The sequence below is a fragment of the Pelophylax lessonae genome (genome assembly GCF_965119305.1).
Source record: "Pelophylax lessonae genome assembly, chromosome: 4".
NCBI lineage: Eukaryota > Metazoa > Chordata > Amphibia > Anura > Ranidae > Pelophylax > Pelophylax lessonae.
The window spans coordinates 537,981,156-538,004,375 of NC_138771.1; the positions used below are offsets into that span (position 1 = coordinate 537,981,156).

At 39.0% G+C, this 23,220-nt stretch overlaps 1 protein-coding gene across 2 annotated transcripts in view; it reads right to left on the reverse strand.

The window, feature by feature from the left end:
* Positions 1 to 23,220, reverse strand: part of ARHGAP25 (Rho GTPase activating protein 25) — a 180,176-nt gene that overhangs the window by 14,613 nt on the left and 142,343 nt on the right. Inside the window, exons 1-3 of one of the 2 annotated variants that reach the window (XM_082252950.1) lie at positions 12,834 to 13,033; positions 8,229 to 8,436; positions 4,187 to 4,319 (exon numbers count right to left, since the gene is read on the reverse strand). In XM_082252950.1, coding sequence (XP_082109076.1) covers positions 4,187 to 4,319; positions 8,229 to 8,436; positions 12,834 to 12,942 — 450 coding nt within the window. In that variant the 5' untranslated portion in view covers positions 12,943 to 13,033. Of the gene's footprint in view, positions 1 to 4,186; positions 4,320 to 8,228; positions 8,437 to 12,833; positions 13,034 to 23,220 lie in introns of those variants that run through there. The other variant, XM_082252949.1, reaches the window with a different exon arrangement.

Here is a 23,220-nt window from a genome sequence, read left to right on the forward strand (position 1 = left end):
TTCAAGTCACTTCCTAACTCTCTAGCTGCTTGAAGTAATTTATTCTCAAAGATCTTCAAAGATCACAGCAGAATCTCTCAAATTGGATTTCAGTTGGTGCCTAAGGTCTTGTTCACATACAGTATATACACATATTTTTTTGGAAAGGGCGTATGGTAGGGAAGGAGAAATTGGAAAGATAATTATTTATAAGATGTTGAAAATTCCATCCATATATACCACAATTTGTAAAATGAAGGCTAGGTATCATTAGCCACAGCAATTAACTCTTGCATTCTCATGAGATGATTCACTTCTGCAACTCATTATTTTATTGAAGGAGCTACAGGAGATTTCTAATGTCTAGGAATCTGTGTTCTCCCAGCCAAAATGAAAAAAAAAAAAAACAGATTATTTTAAATTTTTCTGACAGAATTAGGAATCATGGAAAGGGGGGATATTTTAGGTCATTCAGACCATTGTTTATTAGTAAAAGGATATATAATTATTAGAAATAGTGAATAGTCATCATGTTTAACCCACTTGAAAGCTGTGGCAGAACTCGACAGACTTATTCCTAGTTCAGTTTTACAGCTTCCTGTGTCCCCTGCCTGCTCATAAAACATTGAATTCGCTGTGTTTTTATTCTGATTTATTACCCAATTTGCACGCTGAAAATGGAGAGTTGACACAAGAAGCTTTACAACTGAACTAGGAAATAGAATGCCCACATCTTTGGAAATACGGTATGTGAATTATAAATCATTTGGCAGCAATACACTGGTATTTGTTTGTGTCAGAACATCTTTCATCTCTGCCTAAATGTGTATGTAATCCTAATAATGGACTTCTCCTATTTGCGCCTCTTCAGTCTGTTTGCACCTTTGAAAGAATTGTTATATTTGTCTAATGAATGCAAAAAAAGAAAATACCTGTTGATTATATGAGCAACTTAAAACTCTCTGTGCACACATTCTGTGTTATCTCAAACAGTCTATTTAGCCCTTCTAGTCTTGAACTACAGAATGATTTGTGTCTATGCTGCAGAGATCCCAAAGAAGGAGGGTTTGAGTAGTTTAGCAGAACAAAAATGGGCAGGGTTGACACTATTCAGTCCACAAGAATGATGTGTTTTGTCAGCCTACTCCAGGATTTAGGAGTTGAGTGAATTTCTGGCAAATGAACAGGTATTTTTCTGTATATGCAAGGCCTTTAACCCCTTCCTTCCACCTGTTTGCATATATGCAGCCTCACAGAAGTGGGTCTTCTTCCATGGAGCTGCATAAATGTTCTACTGTGTTTGTGCTGGGAGCATAAATTAAACTAAAGTAAGAAAGCCACTAATATTAATGGTGTTAAAGGAAACCTATGGTGACAAATACACTTTTATTTTATAATATTAGCATTGTAAATGACAATGCAAACAATCGTTTATTTTGACAATCCAATATTTTTACTTTAAAAAATCTCCTTTCGTGTTGTTAGCTTGGCTTGTCAGCTGGCAATCTCTTTCAACAAATACCTGGATTCCCTGCTGGTTTGCAGCTTCTCCTGTGCTGTTTAGTATTTCTGAGGACTACATATCCCATGGTACATGGGGCTGCCTGCAAGCAGTGATTCCTTTACTGACTCCCCTTCCTGAAACTTCTCCTCTCAGCACCTCTGTAGTTCAGAAGGCAGACTCTGTGACTCGTGTGACACAGCATTGCCTAATCACAAGGCATGGTAAATATGTGGGTGCATTTGGGGCCATGCACCAGCACCCACACAGATGTTACATGCAGCCACTGCATTACAATTGACAGCAATTGGACTGACCGCACAGTATGTGCAGAACGCCTTTGCATTCCCATACAAATAAACACAGCTGTCATGCGGGGCACAGATTTATATGCCACAACTGAATGAGGCCTTTTCCATCATCTCATCGGGATCCATCACTGTTTTATCTACTCTCATCATCTGAGACTTAGGGATAACATGCTTCAATGACTTCGGAGGGTAATTAATTAAAACCTTTTAATTAATTCCTGTCAAATGATTTAACAATAAAATCACTCTTCAAAGTATTACCAAGGCTATATACTAGTCTGTCAAAAAAAGCAGCCTTATTTATACTACAATGCTCAGAGTTTGATAATTTGATATTTTTCATGCAATCCTTGTTTAAATGACAATAGGGTTGAATTTCGCACCACCCACAGCAAAAAATGATCATCAATGTATCTTACTCCAAAATTTAGCAAGTTTATAAAACATTTATATATTTCCATAAATAAATTTGCATAGGAGGAAGCCACCATTATTTTGATTTGTCTCATTAATATTGTTTAATTTAAGCAGTTTAATGGTACATAATTTTTTTCTTTTTTTCCTTTTGTTTTTTCCCTTTTTTAATGTATTGTTTTAGAAATAATGTGTTTCATGCGATGTGTATATATATTAGATTGACGTCATTCATGTGAACAACATCCAATTGTGATGAGCTACATGGACACATAGATTTGGTAGGGTAGGGTTTCTGAATAATTATTCTTTTGATGAGTGGAATGATCCACAATTTCCTTTTCAGTCCAGCACCTCAACATTGTTAACTCCCATGGTGTGCTTCACAATTGGATGCTGCATTATACTTTACACAGAGTCTGGTCATTTACTGATTTCTGTGACTATTTAAGATTGTTTGGAAATTGTGATGCTTATACCACATGCTTTGGAGAATTTTATATTTTACCTTGTTAGTGTTTGCTTTGCCCCGCAATAAAAAGCTATATGGAATGGATGGTACATTGTTAATAGTAAGAAAGTCACCCAATCCACATTTTCCCTTTTAATGATATCCGTCACTTCATTTGGCAGAAAATTTCCAAGTCCGGCCTCCCTTACAAACCACTTTCCTTACCCTTGAGAAAATTATATTCCTTTAGTCTAGCCAGAGGTTAGTAGTAAATGCGTATTTTTTTCCAGTTTTCATCTAAATTATGGAATATGAATATTATTAAAGGGCTGTGATTCCTTAAATAGATGTCCTTGTATAGAGGTACAACGTTATTTAAAACATATTTTGGATGATAACAGCCACAGACACTTTTTTGCATTCTCAGTATTTTTGCACCAGTAAATTTGCAATATAAGGTATTATTTTGAATCCTCTGGGAGAAAAATAGCTTTGATTTCAGTGAGTTTCAGTTTTATACCAGTGTTGTCTTTGTTTTATTTATTAGTAATATGATCAAATTGTAAAGATATACAGGACTTTTAATAGCATCAATATATAACACAAATAATCAATAACAATGCAATATTTTATTTAGAAGTCAATAAATAATATTCTTACAAAAATAATCTATGTGATGGATTGCATGCCTGTTACGTGCCTTGGTTTGTTGCAATCATTCTATATTAATGTTTTTTTTATTTTACAATGATCCTCCATCTCTTGTGGGTTTTTATATCATGTGAAGGTGTTTAGGGCCATCTGAGGGCGCTGTATGGGTGTGTGCTTTTGTTTGCATTAACAATACTCTCATCTTCATCTCCCGATGAAGCAGAGTTTATCTTAGAATTGCATTTTACAAAAAACCTTCACCATTATGAATGGACTATACAATTTCGTAAACCCGGTCATTTAATAGATCATGCAGGCCATGTTTTGGAGATATCCTTCACTCAGAAACCAGCACACAATGCATCACATTGATTTTTTTTTTTTTTAGTAAAAAACATTTATTTACTGTTAAAATGTTGAAATTTTGCTGAATTTTTTTTATATGTGCAATTTTTGATGGCAATAAAAGTTGTGTGTATCTTTGCAATTTTGTCATATTGGCTTGCGTGGCATGATGATACCACCCCTACTCGAATGGGCTGTGTCTGAATCTTCTGAAATGTTTTATTTGTAATTCTAATTAGATTTGAGTGTTTCAGGGTCTATTATGTCTAATTACAGGATATGGGATTCTCAGGACTTGTCAGTTTATTTCCACAACTTCTTTATCCTAAGGATCATTCCTCTTCTTCATGCTACCTCTTAGCCCTGTGGTTATGCACCATACCAATGCATTAAATTCTTCTCCTGCACAGGATCATGGAGTTTCCAGCCAGGGAAAGATGCCATATAAAAGATTCAAATCTTGCCTGATGGTTGGTAAGCCCTCTCCTCCCTCCTCAGCCATATGTCCAATATTATTATAGTAGTGTAACGTACCTTTTCCTCATCAAGGACCATAGTACTTTCACAAGCAAGACAGTCCTCATACTGTGACCAAGGGAAAACTGGCTCTGGCAATTCTCTCAGGTAGAGTTTAAACAAAGACGCCACTGTGTGCACATCTGTATCACTGCAATTGGGGGATAAAAAGGTTTAAGTGACCAACACATTATTAAAAAAAGGTGCTCTTCTATGGGTTTTTTCAATAACATGAAGTTACAACAACAAAAAATATGTTTTCTGGCTAATTATAAATAAAAATACATTTACATGCCAAAAGATTTGCAATTCTAGTCATCCAGACCTGCGATTCATATAACATTTCCACTCTGCACAGCTAGCCAGGTGACACCTATTTGCTGGTTCAGCTTTGCAGATTCTTGTGTCACTTATACATCTCAAGCCTACTTCTTGGGCGACCATTCAGCATCATTTCATTCTTAATTTATTGCCCATTGAGCAGGTAGGTGATACATGAATCAAAAAAGCAAGGGGATTTCCAGTCACTACTTACCAACCAGCCAGCGACCAACCGAATTAACCTGTCCAACAGTATGCGGGGGTTTAGTTGCACACATTTGCAAATACATGCGTAAGCTGCAGGCCACGGCAAGGCACCCCGATATCTGCAGACCCTAACTCTACCTTTAAAGAGTCTCCACAGTGAGAGCACATGTATTGTAATGGATAGATGGAGAACAGGTGGCTGGAGGGAGCCCATCCCTCCTTAAAGGCGCAGGGTCACTGAACACCCAGCACATTGCACAATGGCAGCAAAGGTGTCAGTGCGTTGTCTGACCAATATAAACAATAGTACAAAAAGGGGTCAACTCCCCCACATATAACTGGTCTTGATAGTAGGGAGCACTAGAAGGGAAAATGCAGATCAAAAAAGCAAGGGGATTTCCAGTCACTACTTACCAACCAGCTAGCGACCAACCAGATTAACCTGTGCAACAGTATGCATTAAAAACAGGGGATTAGTTGTACACATTTGCAAATACATGCGTAAGCTGCAGGCCTGCAGGAAACTCTTTAAATGGTAGAGTTAGGGTCTGCAGATATCAGGGTGCCTTGCCGTGGCCCTCAGCTTACGCATGTATTTGCAAATGTGTGCAACTAAACCCCTGTTTTTAACGCATACTGTTGGACAAGTTAATTTGGTTGGTCGCTGGCTGGTTGGTAAGTAGTGACTGGAAATCCCCTTGCTTTTTTGATCTGCGTTTGCCCTTCCAGTGCTCCGAACAATCAAGACCAGATATGGTGGGGGAGGTGACCCCTTTTTGTATTATCGTTTATATTGGTCAGGCAAAGCACTGACACCTTTGCTGCCATTGTGCAATGTGCTGGGTGTTCAGTGTGACCCTGCGTCTTTAAGGAGGGATGGGCTCCCTCCAGTCACCTGTTCTCCATCTATCCATTAGAATACATGTGCTCTCATTGTAGAGACTCTTTAAATGGTAGAGTTAGGGTCTGCAGATATCAGGGTGCTTTGCCGTGGCCTGCAGCTTACGCATGTATTTGCAAAAGTGTGCAACTAAACCCCTGTTTTTAACGCATACTATTGGACAGGTTAATTTGGTTGGTCGCTGGTTGGTTGGTAAGGAGTGTCTGGAAATCTCCTTGCTTTTTTGATCTGCGTTTGCCCTTCCAGTGCTCCTTACCATCAAGACCAGTTATAGGTGGGGGAGGTGACCAATTTTTGTATTATAGGTGACACATGAAGCTGTGAAGGTAAACCAGGAAATAGTAAAGTCACCTTTCTATGCTAAGAAGTAAAGCAGGATGTGTGAATCACAAGTAGCCAAACTGATTTACAGATTCTACAGACAAAATTGTGCACATACAATATGTATTTTAACAGTGCTTGGCAATCGGCTTTAATGGAGAGAGCAAGTATCAAAAAGTTATAATGAAAGTTAGGTGGCTTTTCAGTATATTTACCTGTTGATTTGTAACATTTAGCATTCATTTGTGATCCACTTCTTCATCACATTTTGTGAATGTAATGAAATCAGCTTGCTGATTCAGAAAATATTGAAGCTAAAGGCAGAAACTAGCATTTTTCACTGGGCTCCAGCAATAGAAGCCTACATAGTTCTTTCAATACAGGTTCCTTTACAGGCAGAGCACTATTTATGACATGCAGACAGGGATATAAAAAAAAAAGCCACAAGCTCATAGTAAATTAGGCTTAACAACAATGACAAAACACCCAATCTTTACTAGCTAAAATTTAATTTTATTGTGCCCAGATACACTGTGCATTCTGATAGCGGTATAAAACCCAAAAATAAAGTTATACTTTATTGCAGCTTACCAATTATTTTTTTTTTTAGGCTTTTTCCTTTTCAATTGATAATCTGCCCAGTAAGGGCTCGTTTACACTAGGTTTGGTCTCCGAAGAACGATCTGAACTCTTTTGATGGATGGTAAGGGGTTGTTGTATTGCCTCCTCACCACCTGCTTTAACCCAATTACCCTGCTCTAGCACATTGCACACAGTTGCCAGGCAGTTGCAGAGCAGACCCATTCAAGTGAGAAGTGGTATAATTACTATCGTGGCCACAAAGCAAAGCATGTGTACACCTCCAGCCACTGTCTCTGCAGCTAAAAATGGTAGCGGTTGGGGAGTAGTAAAAGCATGGCTCAACTACTCATGGCCCCCAGTCCCCTAGTGTGAACAAGCCCTAAGTCTTTTGTTTTTCAAATTCCGTTACCAGACAAAGCTGTCCAGCGAAACCACTGCTGCAAGTTCCTAAAAAAAATGTTGGAATAGGGTTTGGCTTTAATTTGGTATTCAAGTTAATTTTAAAACACACATTTTTAAAAATGTGTTGTGCATCTACCCACTCCCCAACCTGAAAATGCTGCTGTACAAAGGTGTCTCCATTGTGCTTCCATAGAGTGGAGACACAATAAAGCAGGCAGTGTGTTACAGACTGAATCACCAATCACTCGGTGAAAATAAAGTCCATAAGGCCTAAGTATAGTCCATAGGTGTGCACAGCCTAGTGCATTAGGGTGTGCACCCCAAAGCTCAAACACACATGCTGACTGCACAATGAATGAATAGGAAGAACTCTGTGCTGAGCAGCTTTCTGTTCATTCACACAACAACAACACAGTTTACTATGCTTTAGGTATGAATGAACACAGTGAATGGTTGGTACCGATCACTCACTGTATTCCTTCAGAAAAGGAAGGGGCCAGAAAATTACATATTTATCGGCCCCTTCCCCGCTCTCCACCCTGAAACGATCCCTCGCAGCAGCTTGTCGGGAGAGGAGGGGAAGCCAACAGAGCTGTGGCGGAAGGGGGGACCAGAGGAGCACACATGGGGCCCGGCAGCAGAAACAAGAGGAACAGGGACAGGAGGGGTGGAGGGGGAAACATTTACTGGTACCAATCCCCTATATTTTTCTCCTGTGGCCACTGAATGCCGGCAGGAGAAGGAGGCGCAGAAGCCTACTTTCAGCTGTTGCAGGAGGAAAATAGAGATCGATCCCCCAGATTGGGGTGTGCCTAGGCACACTCGACACACCCTGTGCACATAGCCTATAAAAGTAAATCTAAAGACTCTATCACATTTAAAGCTGAATGCCTAATAACTAAGTAATCCTCCCTTGCAGTGGGGTTGTGCCTACACTGTAAGGGTTAACTGCTTGTTTATGCCTAGGTGACCGTTATAAGCAGTTTTTCTTACCTGATCCTTCGCTCCTGCAGGCTCCTCCGTGCTGCTGGTCTGGTCCCTGTAGCCTCTCCACCCCCTGTATTCCAGCTGTCTAAGATCTTCCAATGTAATCAAGACAAAGCAAGATACCAGTATACCAGGCCTTCTGTATCATTGCCATTATTTTATTACTGGCCTCCATACTTGCTGTGAGAAAGAAACACTGATGCAGTGGCATCACTGCTTCAGTGCCTTTTTAAATAAGCCTAATCACTACCATTAAACAAACAGGGATGAGTGTTCAGCTAGTTTGTATCCACTTCTTTAAAATAAAGAAAGTACTTGGTGAAGGTCATTGTTGAATACCTGCTAAATGATGGTCGCTCTCCAGCATCAAAAGCTTCTTTCAGCTGTTTGACTATGGTATCCTGTCCAGGGAGACGGAATATCCCCTCTTCATTCAGGCCCTTCTCCAGGATAAAGTCTGCACACTTTTCCATTAATATTGGGACCAAGTGCCTTCCATACTTCTTCTCATATAATATGGTGTCTGCAAGACGCTGGCCAAACACAGCTGTAATATAAAGCAAAGGAAGGAAAATCATGAATTCAGGTGTATCTATACCCATAATTAATTTTTTATCGTTTTTGATAGTGTGGGGAAGGATAAGAGCCCCCATCAGGTTTTACTACTGTCCAGGACCCCGGGAAATTTGCTCTTACTCACTGTTCCAGGGATAACCTGTTCCCCCCAGACTAGAAGTGAAGAAAACTCTCCAATAGTGTCGGTCAGAAGTAATTTTTTAACATAAAAGTGATATTAAAGGCAATTTTTTTTCATGAATTAAAAAAAAAGAGGATATATTTACCTGCTCTGTGCAATGATATTGCACAAAGCAGTCCCTTACCTCATCTTTGGCAATCACCCACTGGTGCTATCCACTTCGAGTTGGATAGCTATGGGGGCACCCACGAGTCGGGCTGTGTGTGTCCACTAACACAAAAAGTATTAGCAAGCCACGCCCCCTCCCTCCCTCCCTTCTGTGCGCTGGTGGAAGGGTTGTGCTCTCTCCATGAATTGTTGGGTGTTCAGAAAAACTGCTGGAAGTGACTCATGCAGATAGCAGAGGAAGGGGAGATCAGACAGGAATCACACTAAGCGCTATAGGTAGAGGCAAGTATACAACTATAGAAGAATATGCTTTGTTCATTTTTTATTTCAGGGGATTAAAACTACTTTAGAGAATTGCTAGAACCCTTGTTTGTTTTCTATTGTTGTTGGTTTCCCCATTGCTGATTATTCTGACTCCATGACTCTGATTCTGACAATCACTGAAGACAATCTTCATCAGATAGCTGAGCTCACCAAATACTCTGTATCCACGAATACCTTTATTGCATGCAGAAGTGTTAAAAACAATATACAACAGTAGATGACCACAGTACTGAGGACCTGAGGATCATTGTCATGATGGGGAACCTTACAAAGTTGAAGGAGAGGAAAGAATGGGAATATAAAATAATGCACAGGTTCACAACTCTAAACTAAGACTCTCGTGGGGGCAAAAGCTTTATGTGCCACTATAACTAGGCTGCTACCTCTGTGTAACTCACAGTTTGACCCCTAGACAGAATATACATAAACGTGTGTTCTTTGATGTGCACTGTACTTTTGTACATAAAAGTATGATTTTTTCGTTTTTATATGAAACCATTAATAAGAAAGGAATACAAAGACTTTTATTTTATAAAATGTCCACTATGCCAATGTCTCATGCATTTGCACAGCATAATCCCTGAAATTTGTGGAATATATTTACTTCCTATGATCATCAGTTCCATCTAGTAGCCTTCATGCAGTATTTACCCAATTGGGGTATTCCATGAAAATACCGCAATATGGCCGCTAGATGGAGCTAACAATCATAAGAAATAAACATATTTCACAAATTACAGGGATTATTTATGAAGGCTGTGCAAGTGCTTAAGACATTCATGCAGTTATATTTTTTTATAACTCCCTAATGTTTCTGAAAGCTTGCAGCTCAAAATATATTCATTAAGCAACATGAAAGGTATCACATTCATTTCTGCTTTACTAATGATGTGCCACCAGTCATATTTATATTTTAAGACCCGGTTTGAATTTGACCAGTGGCTGTAATGAGGGAAGCAGCATGTAGCCTGGCAAAACCTCTTCTGCATTAGAAATGGGTCAGCAAAATTAGTTCTCAGATCTTACAACAGTGGGGTGCGCTACCACACTACAGCTATGCTGGGAGGAAAAATCAGAGCCCTGGTCTGTATTCATTTAGAGTAATAATTATATCTCCTTGGAGTATACGTTTATCACATTCTGATGTCAGAAAATGCTACAAATTAGGCAATTACATTTGTTGCAAACTGCTTAAAAACCTTTCTTTTTTATGTTTGAAAATGATTGGATGAGTGATGTTGGGTCTCACCTCATTTACTAGGCTAAGAGAAAATACCCTTGAAAAATAGAAATGAATGGATTATAGTCCTTTATGCCTCATTTCCACTGATCGGTACGGTTCGGTTCGGTACAGTTCAGTACGGTTGGGAACGGTACACCTTGATCAGGCTTGTGTTTCCACCGCCAACATTACCTCAGCTTAACAGTACCTCAACAGTGTAGCTCCACCCTGTGGGTATGGTACTTATGTGATTTGTACCCCAACGAAAGGGTACCAAAAAAGTGGTACGATACGGTTCAGAATTAGGGTACCATTCACAACTTTTGACAATGGAAACGGCAAAAATTGCATACCGTACCGAACTGTACTGCTCAGTGGAAACAAGGCATTAGTTGCTTTAACAGCTTTACAGCCTTTAGTACTTCAACCATGATGTTTCTCCAGTTTATCATAGTACCAAATGAAAAGTAATTTTATTTCACATAGGTATCACTCACACCGACATACTGCAGCATTTGCGAGGGCCTTTATTGCCTGCACAAGGATGCACAGATGTTCCATGCTTCTTCGTACAGGCAGCCCCATTCATGTCAACTGGGACATGGTGGCTGCATGGACACAGAATAATGTGCGATTTACTTATTCTGATTTGTGTACCAAAAATTAAAAACCCGTTGACCCTACTTATTTGCAAAAACTTTGAAATGTTATTCTGAGTTAAATTTATAAAGCAGAAGTACCCTTAGGGATACATGCTCCACTGATTGAAACACTGTGCTAGACAATGTGCCATAAGCTTATCTCACAAAGCAGTTACTGTTCAAAACATAATAGCGGAAGTGTGCTCTTTCTGTTTGTAGCTACTTTTCTATTTGCAGACAGATTTGGCACAGTGCAACAACGTGTCAGTAAAGCATATTATGCCTAATTTAATAAGGCAAGGGGGAGGAAGGATCTAACGAAAGTAATTTTAATGTAACAGCTTGGCCCTAAGTAGCTAACATCCTAACATTGTTTTAAATTACATAATGTAAAAAAACATCGACCCCTTTTTCACCTATTTTAGCTATTCTCAACCATGGTACTGTGGAATCCTAGCAAAATTCCAGGGGTTGCTAGGGGTTTCTTGAAGAGTGATTATTGATGGATTGATCTCCTGCCTGATAGTGTACACTGAATCAATGTAGGGGGGCACTATGCAGACCATCAATATAAGATGTATTCTTCCCTCTAAACAACAATTTATAGGTGACCACTCCCGCTCACCACCAATGTAGGGGGGCACTATGCTGACCATCAATATAAGATGCATTCTTCCCTCTAAACACCAATTTATGGGTCACTGCTTTCACTCACCACCAATGTAGGGAGCACTATGCTGAAAACCAATAGAAGAGTCATTCTTCTCTCTGAACACCAATTTTTAGGTTTACTTCTGCCACTCACCACCAATATGAAGGAGCACAAAGCAGACCACCAAATTAAGGAGGATTCTTTCTACTGAACAGTGAAAGGAGTTCTTCTCTCACTTATCAACAATGAAAAGAGGGTCGTTTCCAATGACTACCAATGCAAAGAAACACTACAATATTCACTGTCTGTGTTTCTTTACTGGCCAATACTATATTATGATTCATTTCATGAGAACTTTGCTTTTGCAAGCATATTTAAACTTAGGAATAAAGGTAAATGCCAGGCAAGTATACATAGAGCAATGAAATTAGTTATGAACTCAGAATGTACCCACTCACACAGAGGCACTCTGGGAGAGAGAAAGACACCAATGTAAGTTAACAGGGATTTAAGATTTAGCATATTGAATATACTAACATGAGATATGGAGAGAAAGGGATGATATTATCTATGTCTTCTTGCTCCTAAATTATCTAGTCTCTAGGCAATTTTCGAGCAGGCTATATTTGTTAAAGAGAACTTTTCTGTTCCCTAAAGAATATAAAATAGTAGTACCCTATAACCTGCTCCAATAGCTGTTTCAAACCCGCTCCTTCTTTGTCCAAAACACAGCAAATTCTGACTTTTAAGTATAAAAAGTGATGTCAAAAATCACGCAGGTTACTCTTTGGCAATTATTAAACCCTGGGCAAGTTATACTTTAGTTTTGTTATACATAATTAAACATCTGAATACATCCTGATTTTCTTCCAGTCTACATTAGCTAAATTATTGGAGAACTCCATGTATTCAATGCCTCCAAACAGCAATGCCTGATAACGGACAGCTGGGGTGATAAACATGGTAGTACTAGTTCTACTTTTGCCCTCTCCTTCTCCCCTAGTTTCCTATAAGCAGGTAAGACCCCATTAGGGCCAGCGATAGCTCAACAGTTACTTCCGTATACTCTTCGACAAAAAAGACCCCATTGGAACCCAATCTCCTGGTAGACAAATCCTCTGAACTTTACATATTAGTAAAATATATTTGCTAAATATACCTAACTGCATTACAAACCTTACCTAATTGCAACACATTAAACTTAGCTAACAAATGCCATGTTTATGCAGGTTATCCCTACCTCTATGCTGCAGTTTGACATTCCTCCTGATTTTAAGGCACATCAGTCTCGTCTTCAGAGCTGAGATACAGCTGAAATCCCATCCTATCTTTCCATAACACTGAGGCATATTATTAGCAGTAGGGAGACCACTCACAGCTCCTGCCAGTTCCCAGGTGCCTCCAGCTGTCAGTGAGAGGCTGCTGGTCTCCAGCTTGTTCTGGATGTTGGGCTGGGGCCTGCCCATACCTGCCGATTACACAAAAGGTTCCCTTTGTTTTAAAGGGATGGATAAAAACCAGTATTTCTCCCCCCTCCCTATGAAATTTCACAGTTGCCTGCTAATTGTTAACTCCTTAATACCAAGCAAGACCATTTTAAATTTACAACATTACTATTAAACTTATGTATGATTGTCATTAACATATAATGCGGGCAACAGCAGCAATCAAAATCACAAACCATTGTGCGTACCATTGTGTGCCCATTTATATATTAATCCAGAATCCAATCCCTCTAACCAACACTGGGTGACCACACAATTTTTTTTTTTTCAATCTCTACTTTTGCTTAAAACAAAGCAGATATTGTTGAGATTGTGATCTGAAACCCCCATAATGGTAAAGTGCCTCCAACCCAATTTCATATATATATATATACATATATATATATATATATATACACACACAATATTGCTACATGTACCCTGGGGATTTATTTGATGCACATCACTCATAAAGCCGCATAATACATATTTTACATGATTAGAAGTTTATTGACACAATTCAATTAAATCGTGGTAAAACCTGGTTAAAATCAGATTATGCTGATTTGTAACATTTAATTCATACACAGTTCCAATGTTAGCATACATATAGCGCATCGAGTTTATCAGATGCAGGTTGTTATATATGTTTACAAATAATATATGTATGCTAACATCAGAACTGTGTATGAATTAAATGTCACAAATCAGCCTAATATGATTTTACCCAGATTTTACCACAATGTAAATTAAAGCGTAACTCCACTTTTGGTAAAAAAAAAAAAAAAAAAAAAAAAAAAAGCATTCCCCTCTGGGTGATCTATGTACAGTGCAAGGATTATAACAACCAGATTTTGATCTTTTGTTATTCTGAAGAAATCACTTTTCGATTCTCTGTGCTGAGTGTGTCAAATAGGAGTGGTTTCATAATTATCAATCAGCTGTGCCGCTGCAAAGCACTAATGAGGAAATCTGCTGGGCCTGCATCCCTTCAGATGTGTTTCCATTGGAAATATCTCAGTAAAAATTACATTTTTGTTGCAGGGGATGAAATCTGACATGTATATTAGTGCAGACTTCTGGGAAAATTGAGGAGCCAATCACACAAGCAGGAAATGATGTTTCTGGGGTGTGGTCAGTACACATTCTGTGTACAAAATAGCTCCAGGTAGCCATATTGCATTGCATTTTCATAAAATTCCAACAGCTGTAGATTGAAAAGGAAAGGTAATTTTTAACAACATTCAATTACAATATGATTTGTGTCTCAATTATATACACTATATTATTTTTTTCTTTATTTGTTATTTTTTCCCCCCACTAAAGGGAAGTTACCCTTTAATTGGGTCAATAAACTTCTAATCCCGTGAAATATATGTATTATTATTATTATTATATAGTATTTATATAGCGCCGACAGTTTACGCAGCGCTTTACAACTTGAGGGTAGACAGTACAAATACAATACACTTCAATACAGAAGGAATCAGAGGACCCTGCTCGTTAGAGCTTACAATCTAAGAGGGACAGTCAAGAGATACAAGAGGTAATAACTGTGGGGGATGGGCTGATGGAGAAAATAAGAGCACAGTTGTTAGGTGGTTGCCAGATAGGTTTCTCTGAAGAGATGTGTTTTCAGGGATCATCTGAATAAAGTAGTCAAAGTTGGAGATAGTCGGACAGTATTATGTAGCTTTATGAGTGATGTGCCTCAATTAAAGTCCACAGGGCAAATGTAGCAATTTTGTATATATATTTAAGATTCCATGTTCCTACATACAACAAAGTCATCAGATGGAGAGATAAAGTATCCCTTCCCCACAGGTGGTACATAGATGTATCATTTTCATATATGTGGTATCATCTCCTAATGGGAGAGAGGAGTGGAAGAAAGAAAGTGAGAATGAAAAAAAAAGGTAATGCGATAAGCTGCAGAAAAAGATCATAGAAAGGAAAAACCATGAACGCTACTTCTATTCACTTGTACAAGAAAAATGCAAAGTTCCAAATATGTCCATGGGTGGCCAGACTTTTAACAGATATTACTATAAATATGTAAATATAAAAAATTCACATATCAGCATTCTTATGTTCTCCAAATAATGTTTTTTACTGGATTTTCCATCTCTCATGCCTCATGTACAGTATTCTGCTAATATACTGTACGCTTAGGCTGCTATACTGTATATCACACAATTTTAGCATAATTCAAGAACAATAGGAGACATTTCTTTGGTAATCACTTTTGGTGCCCCATTGTAAATGACTGATAAACTGGCACATATATATATATATATATATATATATATATATATATATATATACACTGAACAAAATTATAAACGCAACACTTGTTTTTGCCCCCATTTTTCATTAACTTCTTACTAATCACTAATTTCATTAACGCAAAGATCTAAGAAAACGGGGATTCATTCATGAAGAGAACACCTATCCAATGTGCCAGACGCTATTGAATGCGACCATTTGCCCACTCAAGTCAGTTACAATGACGAACTGCAGTCAGGTCGAGACCCCAATGAGGAGGACGAGCATGCAGATGAGCTTCCCTGAGAGGGTTTCTGACGGTTTCTTTGTGCAGAAATTCTTTGGTTATGCAAACCGATTGTTACAGCAGCTGTCCGGGTGGCTGATCTCAGACGATCTTGGAGGTGAAGATGCTGGATGTGGAGGTCCTGGGCTGGTGTGGTTACACGTGGTCTGTGGTTGTGAGGCTGGTTGGATGTACTGCCAAATTCTGTGAAATGCCTTTGGCAACAGCTTATGGTAGAGAAATGAACATTCAATTCAGGGGCAACAGTTCTGGTGGACGTTCCTGCAGTCAGCATGCCAATTGCACATTCCCTCAAAACTTGCGACATCTGTGTCATTGTGCTATGTGATAAAACTGCACATTTTAGAGTGGCCTTTTATTGTGGCCAGCCTAAGGCACACCTGTGCAATAATCATGCTGTCTAATCAGCATCTTGATATGCCACACCTGTGATGTGGATGGATTATCTCGGCAAAGGAGAAATGCTCACTAACACAGATTTAGACAGATTTGTGAACAATATTTGAGAGAAATAGGCCTTTTGTGTACATTGAAAAAGTCATAGATCTTTGAGTTCAGCTCATGAAAAATGGGGGCAAAAACAAAAGTGCTGCATTTATAATTTTGTTCAGTGTTTTTCCATTATGACATAAAATTATTCTCAGCAGACAGTCAATAAAACTGGGTACACACAGGCAAAAAGTCATCTTAAACCAGTTGGTTCAGTAGATGCGTTAGGACTGCATTAGCCAGCTATTACAGTGCAGTCCCACCGCATGACAAGGCAAAACGCCTTGTCTCTGGTATGCCTGATTCAAACCACTGTGTTGCAATGGTGTGCGGGCAGTGTGCTGAAAAAAGGACTGCGCGCAGTCCTTTTGTTCCAGCGAAGCGCATTGCGAGGCAATCCACTACCTTGCTCCACGTGGCCAACAATCAAACTTAATGAAGTGTCCCTGTAACATTTCAATAAAGTTGGTCAAAAAAAAATAAACTGTGCAATGCACCAAGATCGGCGTATTGGCACTGCGGCGATCCCACCACACCACACATCAGCCACTGCTTTGGAAGGCAATGGCTGGTGTGAGTTAGCCTTTAAATAGTTAAATGTTGTACACAGTACCTTGTTGTTTTACTTAATTTGCAGTCATCTCAAGCTGCTATTCATACATAGACCATGGAAATTCCAAAACAGTTTTTAGGTCGTAGACAGTATTATTATATTTTACTACAGATTTTTATTGGGAATCGTGGCCACTAAAGAATTTTGACTCTAAACAATAATGTCCTGTTTCTATATAGAAACTATTGTGTATTTTCTTTAAAATGTATCTGAAAGTTCTTTGGTGGCTTTAATATATTTTTTTCCTCACTCTTCTATATAGTCATAGTGATATTTCATATGTAATATAGCTGCCCCACAGACATACAAAGTGTAGTTACAAACTATACACAATATAAAAACAATGTCACATTTCAAAGAGATTATTTTTACTTAGCTGACCACATTCCCTTTGAACATGGCCACAACTTATTGGTCTGCCTGAAGACGCTTCCTGGATGGTAACCAATCTCACGTAACTCCCACTTCCCCCGCAGCTTTAGAGGACAAAGGATGGAGTGGGTGTTAGGTGAGCATAAGACCCTTTTTCAGGTTTTCAGTGTAAAGAGAGAAGGCAGTGGTCTAAAAAAGATTGGTTAGTAGAGCTTAAAGTTGTTTCAAAGTCAGAAGGTTCAAATATTTTTATTAAGGTTTTTCACAAAATATAAGTACAAGATGATAAGAGAAATAGGACATTTCCTGATATGCATTAGAACATACAGCGGAAGTTAACTTGAGTGGTTATATTAACACAACATAAGTCACATTTAGGCCCCTATCACACTTGTGTGACTTGTCCTGCGACTTGGGACTGCAAAGTCACATGACAAGTCAAACTCTATGATTTCCAATGAGTACTGTTCTTATCTGTACGACTTCAAGTTGCAATGACTTCAAAGTAGTCTTTGCACTACTTTGGGCAGATTTTAATGCGTTTTGAGGTCCACAGACATAGGCATTGGTTCAAGTCCAGTCAAAAACACCTCAAAATCACGGTAAAATCACGGCAAAAAAAATAGTGGTAAAATCGCCCGACCTTTAGGTCGCATAAGTGTGAAAGGGGCCTTAAACTTTAATACAAAATATAGTATTAGAGCAAATTTTACAGTAAGGGTGTTGTCTTGGAGTGGGAGGCCACACGTACAATCCTTACTTTGTTCCTAATTTATTTTTTATTTTTTTCCACAAAAGAGCTTTATTTAAAAAGGTAAAAATTGTACCTAACTGGCATATAAATGGACAAATGATAAATTAAATAAATTAAAATTACAAAGAGGGAGCATATTGAGAAAGAATAACACAATAGTATACAAACTTGATCCATTAGTATCGCTTATAAAAGTTTAACATGTTTGTAACAGTGCAAATGTGATAGATAAATGCAAAGATCCAAATAGTGTGTGTTTGTCCGTGTTTCGGTGTAATAACGTGTGGTTACATGTAAGGAAGGTCTGAGACCAATTTTCTTTGCTTGGGCATTAATATTAAGTTCGGATAGCCTGTTGAGCGGGCAATAGTGGCTCCCAAGTACGGGGAAAGTCAGAAGGGGCCAGGAGCGCCTAAGAGGGTCCCGAGGGGAGGAGGATCGGGGCTGCTCTGTGCAAAACCACTGCACTGAGTAGATAATTATAATATGTTTGTTATTTTTAACCCAAAAAAAGAGACTTTACAGTCACTTAAGGTCTGCTGTAAATTGTATCAAAAGGCAAAAAGGCAGAGCTGTGCATGTTTTTGATCTGTCAAAAAAGCATAATACTTTTTTGTATTGTGTCCTGCTTTCAATGAAATCACCATTGAACCAGAAAGGTGTATCTACAAACATTTCCTGTTCTAGAGTGACAATGCTTATATGGTAATGTTAAAGTGTTACTAAACCCAGGACTCTGCATTCACTATATCTGGTCTCCCACTGCAGACAGAACATGGAAATGCAATAGTTCTAGTAAATATAAACTTCTAAATACCATATACAGGTCCCTCTCAAAAAATTTGCATATTGTGATAAAGTTCATTATTTTCTGTAATGTACTGATAAACATTAGACTTTAATATATTTTAGATTCATTACACACAACTGAAGTAGTGCAAGCCTTTTATTGTTTTAATATTGATGATTTTGGCATACAGCTCAAGAAAACCCAAAATTCCTATCTCAAAAATTAGCATATCATGAAAAGGTTCTCTAAACGAGCTATTAACCTAATCATCTGAATCAACTAATTAACTCTAAACACCTGAGGCTTTTAAAAACTCACAGCCTGGTTCATTACTCAAAACCGCAATCATGGGTAAGACTGCCGACCTGACTGCTGTCCAGAAGGCCATCATTGACACCCTCAAGCAAGAGGGTAAGACACAGAAAGAAATTTCTGAACGAATAGGCTGTTCCTAGAGTGCTGTATCAAGGCACCTCAGTGGGAAGTCTGTGGGAAGGAAAAAGTGTGGCAGAAAACGCTGCACAACGAGAAGAGGTGACCCGGACCCTGAGGAAGATTGTGGAGAAGGACCGATTCCAGACCTTGGGGGACCTGCGGAAGCAGTGGACTGAGTCTGGAGGAAGACTGGGGAGAGGGAAATGCCAAAATGCCTGAAGTCCAGTGTCAAGTACCCACAGTCAGTGATGGTCTGGGGTGCCATGTCAGCTGCTGGTGTTGGTCCACTGTGTTTTATCAAGGGCAGGGTCAATGCAGCTAGCTATCAGGAGATTTTGGAGCACTTCATGCTTCCATCTGCTGAAAGGCTTTATGGAGATGAAGATTTCATTTTTCAGCACGACCTGGCACCTGCTCACAGTGCCAAAACCACTGGTAAATGGTTTACTGACCATGGTATTACTGTGCTCAATTGGCCTGCCAACTCTCCTGACCTGAACCCCATAGAGAATCTGTGGGATGTTGTGAAGAGAAAGTTGATAGACGCAAGACCCAACACTCTGGATGAGCTCAAGGCCGCTATCGAAGCATCCTGGGCCTCCATAACACCTCAGCAGTGCCACAGGCTGATTGCCTCCATGCCACGCCGCATTGAAGCAGTCATTTCTGCAAAAGGATTCCCAACCAAGTATTGAGTGGATAACTGAACATAATTATTTGAAGGTTGACTTTTTTTGTATTAAAAACACTTTTCTTTTATTGGTCGGATGAAATATGCTAATTTTTTGAGATAGGAATTTTGGGTTTTCATGAGCTGTATGCCAAAATTATCAATATTAAAACAATAAAAGGCTTGCACTACTTCAGTTGTGTGTAATGAATCTAAAATATATGAAAGTCTAATGTTTATCAGTAAATTACAGAAAATAATGAACTTTATCACAATATGCTAATTTTTTGAGAGGGACCTGTATATATATATATACATACATTTTTTTTTTTTTTCTAGAGACCCTAGAGAATAAAATTGCGCTTTTGTTGCAATATTTTCTGTCACTCTGTATTTGTGCAGCGGTCATTCAAACGCAATTTTTTGGGGAAAAAAATACACATTAATGAATTAAAAAATGAAAAAAAAAACAGTAAAGTTAGCCCATTTTTTTGTATAATGTGAAAGATTATGTTACCCTGAGTAAATAAATACCTAACATGTCATGCTTAAAAATTGTGCACAGTCGTGGAATGGAGACAAACTACGGTACTCAAAAATCTCCATAGGCGACAATTTTTCACAGTTACCTGTTTAGAGTTACTGAGGAGGTTTTGTGCTAAAATTATTGCTCTCACTCTAACGATCATGGCAATACCTCACATGTGTGGTTTGAACACTGTTTACACTTGCAGGCGTGACTCACGTATGAGTTCGCATCTGTACACGAGCACCTTTCATACATACGGAGCATTCATTTCATCAGTTCGGTAAAATGTTTTTGTCATCAGTTTTTTTCAGTCAGCATCAGTTTCACATCAGTTTTTCATCCTTTATCATCAGTTTTTCCTCCATTGTCATCCGTTTTTCATCCATTGTCATCCCTTTTTCATCCATTGTCATCCGTTTTTCATCCGTTGTCATCCGTTTTCATCCATTGTCATCCCTTTTTCATCAGTTTTTCATCCTTTGTTATCAGTTTTTCATCCGTTGTCATCAGTTTTTCGTCCGATTTGTTTTTTTAATGGATGAAAACTAGGACTTTCTTCTGTTTAAAAAACGGATGTTTACAGAAGCGGATGAAAATGGATGTAAATGATAGATCATTCGTTGTCATCCGTTTTTCCAAAGGAATGTATTGATGTCTGTTTTTCATCCATCAATGGATGGATGAAAAATGGATGAATGGTTCGTATTTGTGAAAGGGGACTTATTCAACCAGTAAAATCATTGTTAAATATCAATGGTAAAGATTTAATCTTTAGACAGTAGACACAGTATACAGGTTTAATTTATTTAATTACGAGAGTCTGTATACTTTTTAAATTTAATTTTATCCTTTAACGGATGGTCCAGCATGAGTGACATGGTCCTCTGGTCCCTCCTTCCCTCCCCTCCCATTGACCCTCTCCTTTCTTTTCCCTATTTAAATCACTGCCTTCGTTTTGCCAGTTAGCACTGTTTGACCTGAAGAAGGGCCGATGCCCCAAAACATGTGGTCATTTGTGCAGCTGGCTTTATTCTCACGTTTGGTCCCCATCCCACAGGCTCTAGTCAGGCTTGGCTCAGCGCTCCATCCCAGCACTGCCTTCCATCTGCGGCCTCGAGCATCTACTTATGCCAGCCTTGTGACGTCATCTTTGGGCGACGGTAGTGGCTCCCATCCTTTCAGTCCTGAGCGTCTCGCCCATTTCCACCTGCCCTGGGGTCCCAGGCAGCCACATTGCCACAAGCAGGTACCCACACACAGAACCATATTATGATCGCATTGATTCAAGACCTGTTTCCTTTGGTTATAAAAGGTGCAATATACTATGTATATCTCCCGCGCCAATGGAAAAACCTAGTTACAAGTTAATCAAATAAATAAATAAAATAAATATTGAGTGTGCGAATAAATAAATAGTGAATTGCAGCTGCTATAGTAAAGTGCGAGTGCTCAAGTGTGAAGTAATCTATTTATATAGGATTACCTATAGCGCTTGCTAAAAAAAACCTTAAAGGTTAAATAATAATAAAAACCAGTCCTATGCTGTTTAAAAATTATTCAAAAGTTGTTAAAGTGCATATAAGGTGGAAAAAAACCCTGTGATCAATTATAAGTGATATATGAAGAAAATATTCAAATAATACACTTTTAGAATTATATATAAATTCGGAGAATAATAACGGGAAAAACACAAGTTCATAAACGGTGTATGAGGTATATGGATACTCTCACAAATTTTCCATACAGTTCATGTGCAAAAAAAGGTGACTTCTTGTGATGAAAGTTCAGTTAAATGAATACAGTGCACAGTGAATAGTGCTTGGTGATTCTGAGGTTGATTGGTTTGCAATCAATCCCTGGTGTCATTCCTTATACTTCACCGTGACAAATAGAAGAATTTCTCACTCACCAGATCAATTGGGTCCTATGTGCCTTACGGCACTAAGACCATAAGAGCTTTGGTGACCCCCAGGGCCGGGATACGTTCCCTCCAGATGGATAACTTCTCCTATAGCAATGCTCCTCCTGCTATCCTCCTCCGGCCAAGGATGTATATAAAAGAAGGGGAAGGTCCAGATAGTGCAGTAACGTTTTTCAAAAAGGAAATTTTATTGCACAATATCCAAACAGGCCGTTTACAGGGTCCAAATGCAAGTAAAAAAGGATAAAATGCTGTCACATATATGAGCTACGGTGTAGAGATCGGTACTTCCGGCTTGCGTTCCACCCAGCTCATGTGACGTCATGACGTGCGTTCCAACTAACGTGTTTCGTCATTGGCTAGACGTCTTCAGCTGCTGGGTTTAGTGACACTTTAACATTACCATATAAGCGTTGTCACTCTAGGACAGGAAATGTTTGTAGATACACCTTGCTGGTTCAATGGTGATTTCATTGAAAGCAGGACACAATAAAAAAAAGTATTATGCTTTTTTGACAGTTCAGCCCCCCAATTATGACTTTTGATACACTTTACAGCAGACTCCACCTGTCAGTTTTTTCATGCGGACCTGATCGGATGCTCCATGCGCCAGCGGTGACATCTACACTGACACCCGCTGCTATCCGATCTGATCCTGTCTGTGAAATTCAGATGGATGGAAACCCTATTTTCCATCCGTCTAAAGCAAGGGTCTCCAAACTGCAGCCCAAGGGCCAGATGTGGCCCTTTGTTAGCCTTTATCCGGCCCTTGGGGCACTATTCCTCCCATTGACACCAACAATGGGGCACTATTTCTTCCACTGGTACCAATAATGGGATACTATTCCTCCTACTAATAGGGGCTACTACTCCTCCTCCTATTGACCACCAACCCTGAGGCCATATTTATTCTCACTGACACTGGGCCCAGAATATTTTCTGCCCCGCTGGCCACAATCCTAATGTGTGAAGGACGATAAACTGGCCCTTTGTTTGAA